Consider the following 13,815-nt stretch of genomic DNA (forward strand, 5'->3'; position numbering starts at 1 on the left):
AGGTACAGTCATTTCCAAGCTCACCCAGTGAATGCATTAAATATGCACACACTTCAATAAGACATTTTTTAGATAATTAATATTTTCCAAAGTTAGCAAACATAATTGGGTTCAGATACCGAACCCCAAGTCTTCTTTCAGCTCTCGTCACACACTTTCTACAGTAGACATTCAGAAGAGAGTTTCATCGCTGTGGGAATCGTGAGAGCTTGTTTCAGGGCCAGGCTGCTCCTTCAGAGATAAGAATAAGTTCATTCCTCTTCATGATCTGCTAACCAATTGTAATAACAATGATATTCAGAGCAGCAGGTTTCTCTGGTTGTAAGTAACTCAGTTCAGTATATGAACTCGACATAAACATATTGAAATCATAAAATAACTGGCATTCGCCACCAATCTCCATAAAATGCTTCAGCCATTTTCAAGGAGAAGTGCCTTCTCTGTTAAGTTGGGAGAGAAACAACTCTCTACTGTTCAGAGAAACAACAACTAAAGCAACAAATATCTCCAACAAGTAAACCAACTGCCTCGGTTTCCTGTTCCTACTCAAGCATAAGAGGTCAGACTGACCCCAGTGGATGTTTGATTAGGGAGTAAATTGATTTTGGGACGAGGTAATTTTACTTAAGCCACAAAGCTTAGAGAGGACTCTCATTTCAGCTTAAACAGCAAATGAACAGCTGTTCTTTTCAGTTTAGGGAGACAAGCTGTTCTAGTACCTGATAAATACAGGCTATAGCTCAGCCAGTACATTCTGCAGAGCATGGATGAGGGGGCAGGTTGGAGCCCTGCAGCCTCCCCATCCCCCGACAGTGCTCAGCATCCTCCTGGCCACATGTGAAGAGATCGGAAAACGACAGGCTGGCCTCCGGGCCTCAATGGTTATTTCAGCTCCATCACAAATCCCAGCTTTGAATGTCCCCAGAGTAGGTGACCCTGCAGTGAGGTGTGTGCACGGGTGGGTATTCTCTATGTAAAGATAAACTCAGGCCGTGTCGGACCCACAGACCTGACCAAGAGAAGATGCCCTGAGGCGCAGACTGTTCAGGAAACGGAACCCTGTGTGTATTTCACACCAGGACACTTCCGAGAGTTTCACTTCCATCCTCTTACTGAAAAACCAGCATGTCGTCCTGTTGTACAGTTCAGATGAGAGGGTGGGGCCGGCTTGAAGTCAGAGAACTTGAGAGCATTGTCATGTAAATTCTAGGCAGGTGCTCTGAATTCATTTTTTTACCTGCAGATTGGTATACTGGCTTAGTCCCAGGAGCCAAGGTAGAGTTTCGCATTCTTTTTTTTTTTTTTTAATTATTTGGCTCCCATATTGTCCGGGATGAGAACCTCTGGCTTAATTACATGTCTTGTATGAATGGACACTGCAGGATTGAGACCGCATCTCCGGGCAGGCTGCGTGGCCACGGGATGAAGGGGGAGACGCTTCCAAGGAAGTGGCTAGAGTGTCGGTGGACTTGGTTCTTTGGTTGTGGTCCATGGTGCCCGCCGCATTTGCCCTGCCAGCTGCTCAGAGGCTGCAGCCAGTGGACGCCTTAGCGATCACAGCCAAGGGACAGAGCACACCTTCGGTAGAACTCACACCAAAAGGGGAAGAGGGCTTCGCCCAGGCGCTCAGCTGGCCCAGTGGGTCAGGCCCAGAACCCCCCTGTCTCCTTCGTGTTATCTCTTTTCTCATGCGTCTGGATCTCTGCCAGCCATGACGCAAAAACCAGGCCCTGAGTTTGAATTTTGAATGCTGTGTTTGAGAATCGTAACAGATCAATGCCTAGTAAATATGCATGTGATGACAAGCGCCTAATAATATTATTAAAATAACAGCCACAAGAGCAGTACCCCCAGCTTAATGAGAGGGGGAAAGGAGACAGAGGAGAAAACAGCCTTGGTTTGGAAGGTGCAGCGTTGAAGGCAGTAGCATGGAGTCTGGCTCTTGCCATTTTCTGTTGCTGATACTCCTCATTTATCCATTCATCTGTACCATGGTTACCTTTATCCTCTCAAGCTGAGTGGAGGCCTAGGAGGGGAGGGAGGGGAGGGAGGGGAGCCCACTGGAAACTTTCAGGCTGAGGAGGTCCAGCCACCAGGCGCAGCAGAGGCAGAGAAATGAGGGGGGCGGAAGTGGTTCGATCGGCTCAATGCAGAGGGTCGTGGGAGCTGGTAAAAGGGGGGCTGGTGCAGGTGGGAAAGGCTCCAAGTGATCCGAGAAGCGTCTCAGGCTTTGTTCTGCAGGGTGGGCCTGGGGGGTGGCAAAAGGCAGAGCCCACCCAACACACGGGCCACCCCTTGGGGATAAAGCTCAGACCAACCTACAGCCCTGGAAGGGGACTTGTAAACCTTAAATGTCACAGAGGAAGAGAAAGAGGAATGGGCAACACTGAACACAGATTTTTGTGTGAACTAGAGGATTTTTTGGACAACTTTCTCTCTTTGCTTTCACATCCTTTTCTTTAAAAGGAAGAACAAGTGATCCTCTTCAGTTGGAAAGCACTTGTGCGAATCCTCTCTGTGTGTGTCTCATCCCTCCTTCTCATCCTCCCCGCAGCCTCCACGCTGAGATGGATTTTATTTCTCTCTCAAGCCCACTTGTGCTCCCTCATCTTCGTACTTCTCACTATTTTCATGATGTATGTCAGCCCTGTTGCTAGGCAGCTGTTACCCTCAACCCACCACTCAGCCTCCTGAATGCTGGAAATTAGCCCCAAATAGCTAGAAAATCACCCTTCCGCACCTGCACTGTGTTTACCGCGAGAGCAGGAATACGTGGAGCAAATGGCAATCCAGGCACGTGTGTAGAAGGGGCAAAATGCATCCTGTTTCCCCCGGCCAGACAGCTACGTTTGTGCTGGACGCCAGGTAGAGAAAGCACGCAGGGCTCTGTGTGAAAAATATCAAGGGAATGAATGGTTAGAGAAGAAACTGCATCCCCATTGTTCTGGAGCTAAAAATTAATGGACACGTTAACCTGGAGAACAGCAGAAATACACAAAAATAAGCATGGGGAGAATGTAGAATCTGTACATTTCTACCAGCGCTGCCTGTTTCTTCCTTGACTCTAAGAAGCAAAACACTCTCCTTCACCTGATGTCTTCTCCCGTCTTTCCCCTGAGGGCGAGCTCCCTGCAGCTCCATCTTCCCCTTTCCGTGGATTATCCAGGCCTTTCTCTGGGAGAATGAAGTGGTCAGGAATCCTCAAACATCCCTTCATTGTTCTCAGTGAAGCAATTAAAATAAGTCCCTGATAAGAGAAATGCCATCATCAGGTCTTGAAATTTAAAAAAAAAATCACATCTTTCCGGAGATATCATTTTAGCCAGAAAAAGGCGTGTTTCGTCTTTGAGCATATGCAGTAATTAGAACACATCTTGGGCTTCCGTGGTAAAGGATCCACCTGTAACGCAGACCTGGGTTCGATCTGAGTTGGGAAGAGCCCCTGGAGAAGGAAATGGCAACCCACTCCAGTTATTCTTGCCTGGAGAATCCCAGGGACAGAGGAGCCTGGCTGGCTGCAGTCCATGGGGTTGCAGAGATTTGGGCATGACTGAGCAACTTCACTCAGTGACCAGTGCATTCCTTGGCAGAGGATGCGGCTCGTAATAGGTGCCCAGAGAATATTTGCTGAATAGAATTAAATTTTAAGGGGTTTTGAGATTAAAACTTTTATGAAAGAATTTTCTTTGAGAATGAAGAGAGGAAATGAACATTCAACAAACGATTTCAGGAGATTGCATCTAAGTTTTTTTTTTTAAGCATTAGCTTAATATATATCCTTTGTATTTTTCTAAGGCAGTGATTCTACAATTTCATGAAAGTCAGCTAAGAGTCATTACAATGTTTAACCAGATGCCTGCAGTTACCGAATGAGCTCTTTCTTTGTTTCTAGGACCGTGAGGGACAGAATCTCAATATTATTCTTGAAACCAGGAGGAACAACCCATTTTGAAAAGAGGAATATTTATTTCATCACTTTCCTTAGATTCTGCTTTGCATTTCTTAATTGTTAGCTTCTTCTCTGTTATTGCAACTTCAACCTACCCCTCTTAGAATATAGAGGCCCCAGAAGGAAAGGACCAGTGATGTGGTTCTTTTCACATATACTTTCGTCAGTGGCGGTCACATCTGTTACTATTCCATCATCGTCTTCTGGATTCTGTGAGTGCACCGAGGAGAGTTTTCATGAATCCTTGATGTAGAAAGAGCACTTCATGATGAGTATGGGTGCCGTAAAATTTTTCAGTAACTGTGACAGGCCGTGAGTGTGAGTAAGCTCTGGGAGTTGGTGATGGACGGGGAAGCCTGGTGTGCTGCAGTCCATGGGGTCGCAAGGACTCGGATACGACTGAGCGACTGAGCTGACTGACTGCACTGCGCTAGAACTCGCTGGGAATTTAGCTTGTAGACCAGGAGGAAGGGGAAGTTGAAAGTCATCAGAGACACATTTCACAAGAGACGTGAGACAGATGGCGTGTCTAACACAGTTTTAGCTTTCAGCCCCGAGAGAACCCCGAGTATTCCGCATCATAAAGGAAACAGACCCAGTTTCCTACATGGTCCTTCTGACCAGACAGGCAGAAGGCTCCGACAGAAAAGAAGCTGACCCCAGCTGAGGAATGGCCAACCAGGGAGGCGCCAAGTCTGCTTCGGGGGAGTCGGTGACATCTGGTCCACACCTCCTTTGGGCGTTTCGCCTCCACGCCCCTTCTGGGTCTCCTGAGTTGCACGACTTTCCTTCTGTCTATGGAGAGTTCGTCCAGGAAAATAAGTTATCTTCCCAGACTTCTCCATCTCAGGCAATGTCAACTTCATCCTCAGTGTCCTCGGTCAAGATACTTGGGGTCATCCTCTCTTTCCTTCCCATCCACATCAATGCCTGGCAGAGCCTATTGGATCTGCCTCAGATATGGACCGAGTTTATCAGTTCCCACCATTTGGAAGAGCCACGTCCTGGGAGGCTCTCCCCAGGCCCCTGCTCATTCCCCCAGCCTGCTCTCTGCCTCGCAGCTTTGATGATTCTCCAACTGTGCACTGATGTGGCTCATCTGCCCAAAGCCTTGCTCCCTAGGACTCCCCGAGTCCCAGATGAAGCCCTTCACGTCACCCGTGGGGGTCCTCGTCCCCCCGGGTGGTTACCTCTGGGTCCATCTCCTCCATCTACCCTCCCACCTGCACCAGCCGCCCCGCCCCCTTGGTTCTCTGAGCATGAGCACACGACCCGCCCCAGGCTGCCGGACCCCACACCCCCGCTATGGATCCTGTTCACCCGAGCAGCTGATCAGCAGGAATCTGCTCACTCCGAAACCTCCACTGCTTCATTTTTCTCCATCTCTCTCGGATCTGACCTCCTTCCTCGTTTACATTTCTATTCTCTGTCTCCATCATGAAATAGAAGGGCTTTTGTCCGTTTTGCTTCTTGCTGTGTTCCTGGAATCTATTGTGTGCTCTCAGATGGTAAAGTCCACCTGCAACGCAGGAGACCGGGTTCAATCCCTGGGTCGGGAAGATCCCTTGGAGAAGGAAATGGCAACCCACTCCTCCGGTATTCTTGCCTGGAGAATTCTCTGGACAGAGGAGCCTGGCGGGCTACAGCCCATGGGGTTGCAAAGAGTCACACACAACTGAGCGACTGACACACTTGTCTGTTTTCTTTCCCGCTGCGTTCCCGGGGTCTGTTTTGTGCTGAGTCAGTTTTGGTTGGTTGGTTGAATGAGCCCGAATGAATGAAACAGAGGACGCGATTCTGGACATGGAATTAGATAACAGTCACGTCTCTCATCCCAGATGGGGCTGAGACAGGAGGGGGTCAGTTGGAAGAGTGGACATTGACTTCTTACGGTTGGCTGGTCTCTCTGGGGCCCAGGGGAGGTGTCAGCCTGGGTGGATGGAGGTGACCACCTTCTGGACCACAGAGGCAGGGATGTGTGGGAACAAGGGGGAGGAAGCCCCTTCTCCAGACCCCCACCCCCTGTGCTCAGGACCGCGTGCGGCTCTGCGGTGGCCATTACCATCCAGTCTGGGATGGAAGTCTCCGGGAGGCCAAGCTTCAGTGCAGGGGTGGACCCGTGACTCCATCTAGAGGCGACATTCAGATTCCAGAGATGAGATGCTTTTAAGTACATTAAAATAGAGCCCCTCACCCTGTCTAAGATGACGCTTTTGTCTTTTCGGTTGAAATGTCAGAATTATACCACTTTAAGTGTCAAAAGGACTATATAAAACGAGAAGAGAAAGGCACCGCATGTTAAGACTTTTGTTCTGACTTGTTAATACTGTATTCAGATACTTGAATTATGTCAATTCCATTCTCCGTGATAATTAGCAGAGTTCCAGAATGAGACAGTTATAGAAGAATAAAGAGATAATGTGAGTGATTTCATTTCATTGTGTAACCGGCTAAGTGGTGGGAATGCACTGATTTTCCTGGGTGTTTGAATGAGTCTGTGTTTCATTAGGAGCTTAGTTTTCTGCCAGAGGGAAGCTCAGTCACCCAGAGGTCAGAGAACCAAGGAGTCCCGTCTCTGAGAGTCCCATCCGCCGGTGGCCTCCGTGGGTTTGGCTGTTTCAGACGTTTGTGCCCTGTCTCGTCCCTCTTACTCTGGAACCGCCTGGGGCCGGGGAGGCTTCCTTTGCGCCTTGAAGGACCGGCGCTGGTGGAGACACCGCCTCTGGAGTCAGGCCGCCCCAGTGCAGTCCCGGCTCGGCGCCTTCCACATCTGTGTCAGGCCTCTCAGGGGGGCTTTGAACCCCAGAAACGGACTCTCTCACAGTTCCAGAGACGCCAGCGGGGCCCAGCCCTCTGGGGCCCTTCCTTGCCTCCTCTAGCTTTGGGGGTGGCCCCCCAGTCCTTTCAGCTGCATCACCCCACTCCCGCCTCCCTCGCCGAGTGGTGTCCTCGCTGTGGCTCTGTCCTCACACTGCATTTCTGCCTCTTGCCAGGACACCAGTCCTGCGGGACTCGGGCCCTGCCCGCTGACGGCATCCTAACTGCATTGCATCCTTCAAGCCTATTTCCAGATCAGGTCACATCCGTGTATCCGCTGTGCTGTGCTTAGTCATCAGTGGTCTCTGACTCTTTGCTACCAGCCCACCAGGCTCCTCTGTCCATGGGATTCTCCAGGCAAGAATGCTGGAGTGGGTTGCTGTTTCCTTCTCCAGGGGGTCTTCCTGACCCAGGAACTGGACCCGTGTCTCCTGTGTCTGCTGCATTGCAGGTAGACTCTTTACCCGCTGAGCCATCTACCTATTCAGGGCAGCGGAGGGTTGGGGGGAAATTCAACATCATCCATGTCAACCTGGGCAAGGATTTCATTTCTGTGACCATCAGCTTCTCACTGTCAAAAGAGGATAGTCATCCAGATGTGCTGCACCTTCAAGGAGCGTGGGAAGCAGCAGGTGAAAATTCCTGGCACTTGTTCGGCGCTCGAGAAATGTTCTTCCCTGTCCGCCACTCCTCCAGCCCAGCTTCTTGGCCTCCCATCCTTGATCGGGTTGCTCACAAAGCTCCTTTGGATTTTTCCATACCACCTCACAGGAAAACCTCAAAGAACTTTCTGGCCAACCCACTAGTTACTTTCTCCACACATAGACATTTCTGTAGACACCGTGCAATGTGCAGAGATGACCCAGTGCCCTGGGGAAGATCACACACTTCAAGGACAGATAAAAATTAAATTCACCTTTATAGCACAACATAGAATTTGTGTCACATCCTGAGAAGCATGCAGGTGCGGTCCCGAGAGAGGGGAGAATTTCTGTTCAGGGTCTTGCCAAGGACCTCACAGCAAATTGCTGCAAAGCTGAAACCTGAGTCTGGGTTTAGGTCCCCAGTCCAGTTTCTTTCCTATTCAGAAACATTATACAATTATGTTAGTTATCACCTTTGAACCCCTCAAACATGGTAACGCATAATCCCTTTTTGCCCACTGATGCCCTCGGGTCATGTGCCAGCACCTCTGGGGAATGCCCGTCCCCTTCAGGTGGGCCCTCCACTGCCCCCTGCAGCTTCCTCCTGCTTCCCAAGCCCCCACACACAACCTCTGTTAGCCCTGGTTCCTCTGCTCTGTGCCAGCCTGGAAAGACCCTTGTCTCTTCTGCAGCAACCACAATAAGACCAGCTTAAAAAAATACAGCAGATACCAAGTCTAGTGCCTACTGGGTAGGAAAGCATATTCTTGCATCTTATAAAAAAAAAAGGAAAAATAATCACTGAATATCATCGACAGATCGTCTTAGACCATTCGGTGTGATCAAAACGATGAGCGGGAGCTTTCAGAGCCTCGCCTCTGGCACTCCAAATGCACGGTCAGCCTCTGCTGCTATCTTTACTCCTTTCTGTGCCCTGAGTTAATACATGAGCGAAAATCTAGGTTTGAGAGGGAAGGGATGTTGCTGATGCTGCCATATTTATTTTGCCTGACTCATGGCTAGCAAGATGATGACGACGCTCAATCCAGGGCAGATAAAATGGTGAGTTGTGGGGGACAGCGCTAAACGGATTTTAGAGAGCAAACAAAAGTCTGCTGTTGAAAAGGTCACACAGGTGTATTTTCTCAGGGTTTATGCTGTGCCCCAGCTCCATAGTTCCTGCTGCACTGCCCCCAACCCCTGACCCTGCACAGTGGACACCCTAGTTTCTCTCCTGCACTTGCAGAAATGAAGTGATGTGGCTGCCAGTGGGGCTTCCCAGGCGACTCTAGGGGTAAAGAATCCACCTGCCAATGCAGGAGACTTGAGAGACATGGGTTCAACCCCTGGGGCAGGAAGATCCCCTGGAGGAGGGCATGGCCACCCACTCCAGAATCTGCCTGGAAAATCCACAGAGGAGCCTGGCAGGCTACAGTCCACGGGGTCGCAAAGCGCTGGACATGACTGGGTGCCTGAGCATGCCCACGTGACCGCCAGCGGGCCACATCCAGCTCGGGTGGGGGAAGGTGGAGGGGGGTGGGCAGCCAAAGGTGCAGGGGATTCATTGTTTCCCTCGAGAAACAGAGCACCTTTTAGAAGATGACAGATTTGCTGCAACAAACTTTAGATGGAAAGCTAAGATGTTCCACAGAAACTGACAGAGAACTGCGGTGATTTACTGATCGGCAGTAAGTTCCCAGGGTGGCCCAATGTGAAGATTATAAACATACTAGATGCTGCTGTGTTTCTCTCCTTCCTCCTGTGCTCATCCTCCCCGCGTCTTCCTCTCTGCCCCGCCCCTCCCCTTTCTCCTAACGCTGTGTTGCTTGCATGTCAGGTTAAATGCCTTTGCATCCTTTTTTTTTTTTTCAAATGGGTCATATAATCTTTAAAGACATTTTTTTTTTATAAACCCAGAGGAAAACTTTATATAGCCATGAATTTCAGCCAGAGAGTGAAATTTAATTATTTGGAAGAATTTTCCAAAAATGAAGGGTCCCTCTAGAAGATTTAAAGCACTCGGTCTCCACTCTGTGGGAAGGGCACTTCTCTACTTCTCACTTATGTAAGACTTCTGGGCGCTTTGGTCTTCCTTTATTATAGATTCTAACTACATCTGGGTTCACTCTCAAACATTGGTAAAGAATGCTGGAATATCTTAAATGGTGTATTTTAAGAGTATTCTAAAAATCTAAATGAGAACTAGTAAGTTCGTATTCTTTCTCTTCGAACGTGCTTTTGATAAATGGATTGCATCTCTCTTGGTAATATTCAAGGTACACTAGAGGACTGAGAAGTATATTTGGTTCCTTTTAAAATCACATCCATGTAAAGAACAAGGGCTGTTGCAAGTGATCCAGGGTGAAATGCACGACACACGGAGGTGTGAGGGCACAGAGGGCAAAGTAAGAAAGGGGAAGGATTTAAAAACTGGGTAACAAAGGCAACGCTGCTGAAGAAAGCCGTTTGCTTGACCAGTTCACTCATGGCTTTCCTGTCCCCGCTGCTTTTGCAGGTACAGGCCCTTGGCCGAGACCCTCCCAGGCAATGAGAGGACACTGCCCGCCGAGGAGAGGTGCCGGCTGGCCCTGAAGCACTGCCCGTTACCTGGGTGGCAGGTGGGTGACCCCCAAGCTCCTACCAGAGCAGGTCAGGGTTGCCAGTAGGTGAGCTGAGTCATTGCAGGAGCCGTCCAAGTGTGTGTGTGTGTGTGTGCGCGCTCAGCCGCTTCAGTTGTGTCCCACCCCGTGGACTGTAGCCCATCAGGCTCCTCTGTCCATGGGATTCTCCAGGCAAGAATATCGGAGTGGCTGCCGCTGCCTGAGACTCACCAGCAAAACCGAAGTGCTCGGATGTGTTTGGCAAAGACGGATGCCAAGCGTAGTCCCTGATTCACCAGTTTCATCAGCAAACACAGGACAAGGGAAGCCCGGAGCCAGTGTTTATGGCTCAGGGAGGAGTTCAGGATCGAGTTTGCCTGCATCTCAGACCCCAACATAGGCAGCAGAGCCTTCTGGAGTGTCTAAAAGGGGAGAAGTTGGAGGAACCAAGACAGGGGTGGTTGACAGAGCCCAGGGTTCCCTGGCGTGGAAGCCATGCTTCCAGAGGAGGAAGAAGCAGGAGATGGAGCAGGGATGTGCTCTTCAGAAACCCAGAGGCGCAGTCTGGATCTTGTTTAATCCCTGAAGCCACTCAGAAGGCCGCCGTGACTAGTGCCAGGAAGAGGAATGTGAAATGTAAAAGAACTGAGGAACAGAACTGAGCAGGGATGGGAGTCGGGGTCCTTGACACCAGGAATTCCTGCAAGTTTCTAGCTACGAAGCATGTGAACCTGCCCAGGAGGCAGAGAGTTTGGTAGCCGGTAGTTTCGGCAAAACAATTACGGGAAAGCAGACATAAGTCTCATCTTTAAAAACGATGGGGAGGTAGAGTGTCTCCGAGGGAAAATGTATGATGGCTGATGAGGCCAAAAAAGGGTGCTTTAGTGCAGAAACGACACGAAGAGGTGGTGCAGACCTGCTGATGTGTCTGAAAGGGGAAGACAGGGTGGGTAGGGCAGGTATTGAGCCCTGGGGTGACACCAGCATCCTCACCCGTCCATGACAAAGAACCAAGAACCTAGCATTTTAGCATGGATGAGTAACGGTTTAATTGTTGGTGCCACCCAAGCACTTTCTTTATTATCCTATCTCCTGTTCTTTCCCTTTTTTAACTAATAACGGAGTTGAACTTTAAATAGTGGTCTGAAGGAGGACGCGCACACAGCCTGTAGTAGGCACAGATGCACATCCGTGCCAAAAGACAGGATAAAAAAAGGAGGGGGAAGGAGGAGTTGCTAACAGAGAGTGAAGTCAGCAAGCAGCGGAGGACTCAGCAGCATCAGACGTGGGGCTCGCGTGCGGAACCATTCCACAGGCTGGAGGGAGTGAAGTCATTTCAGCTGACTCACTCTCAGAACTTTAAGCCAGTGTCTGGGGAAAGATGGAGGGCAGGAGAAGAAGGGGGCGACAGGGGACAAGATGGTTGGATGGCATCACCGACTCAATGGACATGAGTTTTTGAGTAAACTCCAGGAATTGGTGATGGACAGGGAGGCCTGGCCTGCTGCAGTCCATGGGGTTGCAGAGAGTCAGACATGACTGAGCGACTGAACAACAACTGAACAGAAGTGAATATAGAACACAAAGATTTTCCTATTGCATTTTGCTCTTTAACAAACACAGATAACAACTTTATTAATGTTGAGAAAGAACGTTGAGTTGTCGAGGAATCTGGGAAGATTCTTCCACTAAGAGAGGGACAGGGAGGAACCAACACCCCTGACCAGCCTTTGGTCCTCCAAGACCCCTGATCGGAGTCTGGGGTCAAACAAGGAGGGAGGGGGCCCAGGGAACAACCCAGGGCAGCCAGGCAGCTGTCCCTCTCCCCACGTGTGCTAGGACACTTTTGACTTTGCCACTGGTTACGGTGTGACGCTGAACCCCACGCACACTGGGCCTTTGAAAAAGTACCTCAAAATAAAACATGGGGAAGAGTTCCCATTTCATTACACTAATTTATTTTCCTTGGCTTTTTTATCTCCTTAAAGGAGGCCAAAGAAAAGAAGAAACGTATTCATTTGCAGATCGTATTTGTTTATGCGTTCCATCTTGAATAGTTTGGAAAGGTCGCTTTCTTCAGCTTCTCTAAGATGTAACCTTTCATATTCTCTATGCTATAAGACAAATTATTCACTCTAGAGAAATAAAGTGTATTCCTATTTCACTCTTGTACTAGTCAGAAGGCAAATGATTAAATTAAAAAAAAAAAAAAAAAACAACTAACTTCCTATCTAGAAAGCCAGACCCCTCAGTTTCAGAAGTAAATCATTTGTTTGAAACGTGTTGAAAGTTACAGGCAAAGTTGTTACCACTCTCTTGTGGGAGGTTAACAAGAACGAGGATTAAATAAGAAATGTTTGAATCAGCAGCCGGTCCTAATGGGTGGTTTTGTTCAGGCACCATGGTCCTCAGATTGCTAAGAGGCCAACATATGTTTCCATGAAGCAGCCCTATGCATCCTCTGGCTCCGAGTGGTTAGCCATAAAACTGATGGCTATTCTCCTCCATAGCGCTTAGAAGTGATGCTCGAAGAGGAAGAGATTGGAGCCATCCTTGGCTGCGTGAATCTGCACGAAGTGTTGGCGAGAAATTCTATTCTCTGAACTGAAAGCGGGTCTTTTCTGTGGCTCTCATGGGTCTTGAGGATCCTATGAGATCACTTCCTCTCCCCAACAGCCATCACAACCCGTGCAGGAAACCTTCACAGCATCAGCACGGGGGCTCTAGCTCCAGCGCTCCTGTTCTTTTGCACATTAGAGCAATTCTGCACGTGCTACTGAACACTTGGTTCTGCTTCTGTTGCACACGAGGAGACAGAGTCGTCTTCCCTTCAGCGCTGTGCGTTTGTTTAGTGATCCGTGTGTGCTGTTTACTGTTCATGGAGCCGTGGGATTGGAGTCAGTACGCGAGGCCTTGGAATTTCTGAAATCTCGTCAGTAATGATTCCTCTCATCCTGGACGTCTGTTACAACAACTCCGAGGATGTTTTATTTATTTTGCTTTGCTTTATCTAAGTTAACCCTGATAGCGAACAATGCCATGCGGCAGAAAGAAAGGAGGCAGTGAACAGGAATAAGCTCACTGCAGACATGAGGAAGTCGCTGTAGAGATCGGATTCCTGATCAAAATGCAAGGTGGGGCGAATATTTCGTCTCGGCCAGAAGGCCCTTTGGCGGGACCAGACCCAGCTGTTCGATGGCGGGTTCTTTCCGCTGCACTCGCTCCGATCTGTATCTTTTAATGTAGCCACTGAAAGTCTCTTTGCTCGGACGACAGAACTTGAAAGGCACAGATTATGCTTCCAGAGCAGGGCTTTGATCAGAGGTACTGGGAGGTTCCTTGATGAGCCTGGCAGATTGCTTCCTGCAGTTAGTGTCTTTTTTTTCCCATTTCTCATGCACCCGGTAGATGGAGATAAAACAAGCTGGCTGCTTGCCGTTGCTGCCAGTTCTGATTGGAATCTTTCTTTAGTGAGCGTCAGCCCCCTGACCCTTCTACAGCCACGGCTTTGGGAGGCTAGGTCCTGACTTAAGGAAAAAGAAGGAGAAGGAGAAAAGGGAGAACAGGAGGAACTGGGCTCAAGGGAGGAAATGTTTGGTCCTGTCTGGTGTGTAACGCCCATTCTAGTCTGAGAGCAGAGACCTGGCTGCTCCAGGCACCCAGGGATGCCGCAGGGCTGGCCAGCATCCACGGTCCAGGTGCCACCCCAGGAGTGCTCACCTCGCCTTGACCCCATGGGCAGAGGCAGGCAGAGACCCATCCTGCTGAACCAAGTGGCAGCGCCCCCAGCAGGCAGGTGGCCCGG

At 49.5% G+C, this 13,815-nt stretch overlaps 1 protein-coding gene across 1 annotated transcript in view; it reads left to right on the forward strand.

The window, feature by feature from the left end:
* The window catches only part of MYO16 (myosin XVI), a 389,767-nt gene that overhangs the window by 281,685 nt on the left and 94,267 nt on the right, over positions 1 to 13,815 (forward strand). Inside the window, exon 27 of the mRNA XM_040267295.1 lies at positions 9,926 to 10,028. Coding sequence (XP_040123229.1) covers positions 9,926 to 10,028 — 103 coding nt within the window. The remainder of the gene's footprint in view (positions 1 to 9,925; positions 10,029 to 13,815) is intronic.

Source organism: Oryx dammah, unplaced genomic scaffold, assembly GCF_014754425.2.
Source record: "Oryx dammah isolate SB20612 unplaced genomic scaffold, SCBI_Odam_1.1 HiC_scaffold_24, whole genome shotgun sequence".
Lineage (NCBI taxonomy): Eukaryota > Metazoa > Chordata > Mammalia > Artiodactyla > Bovidae > Oryx > Oryx dammah.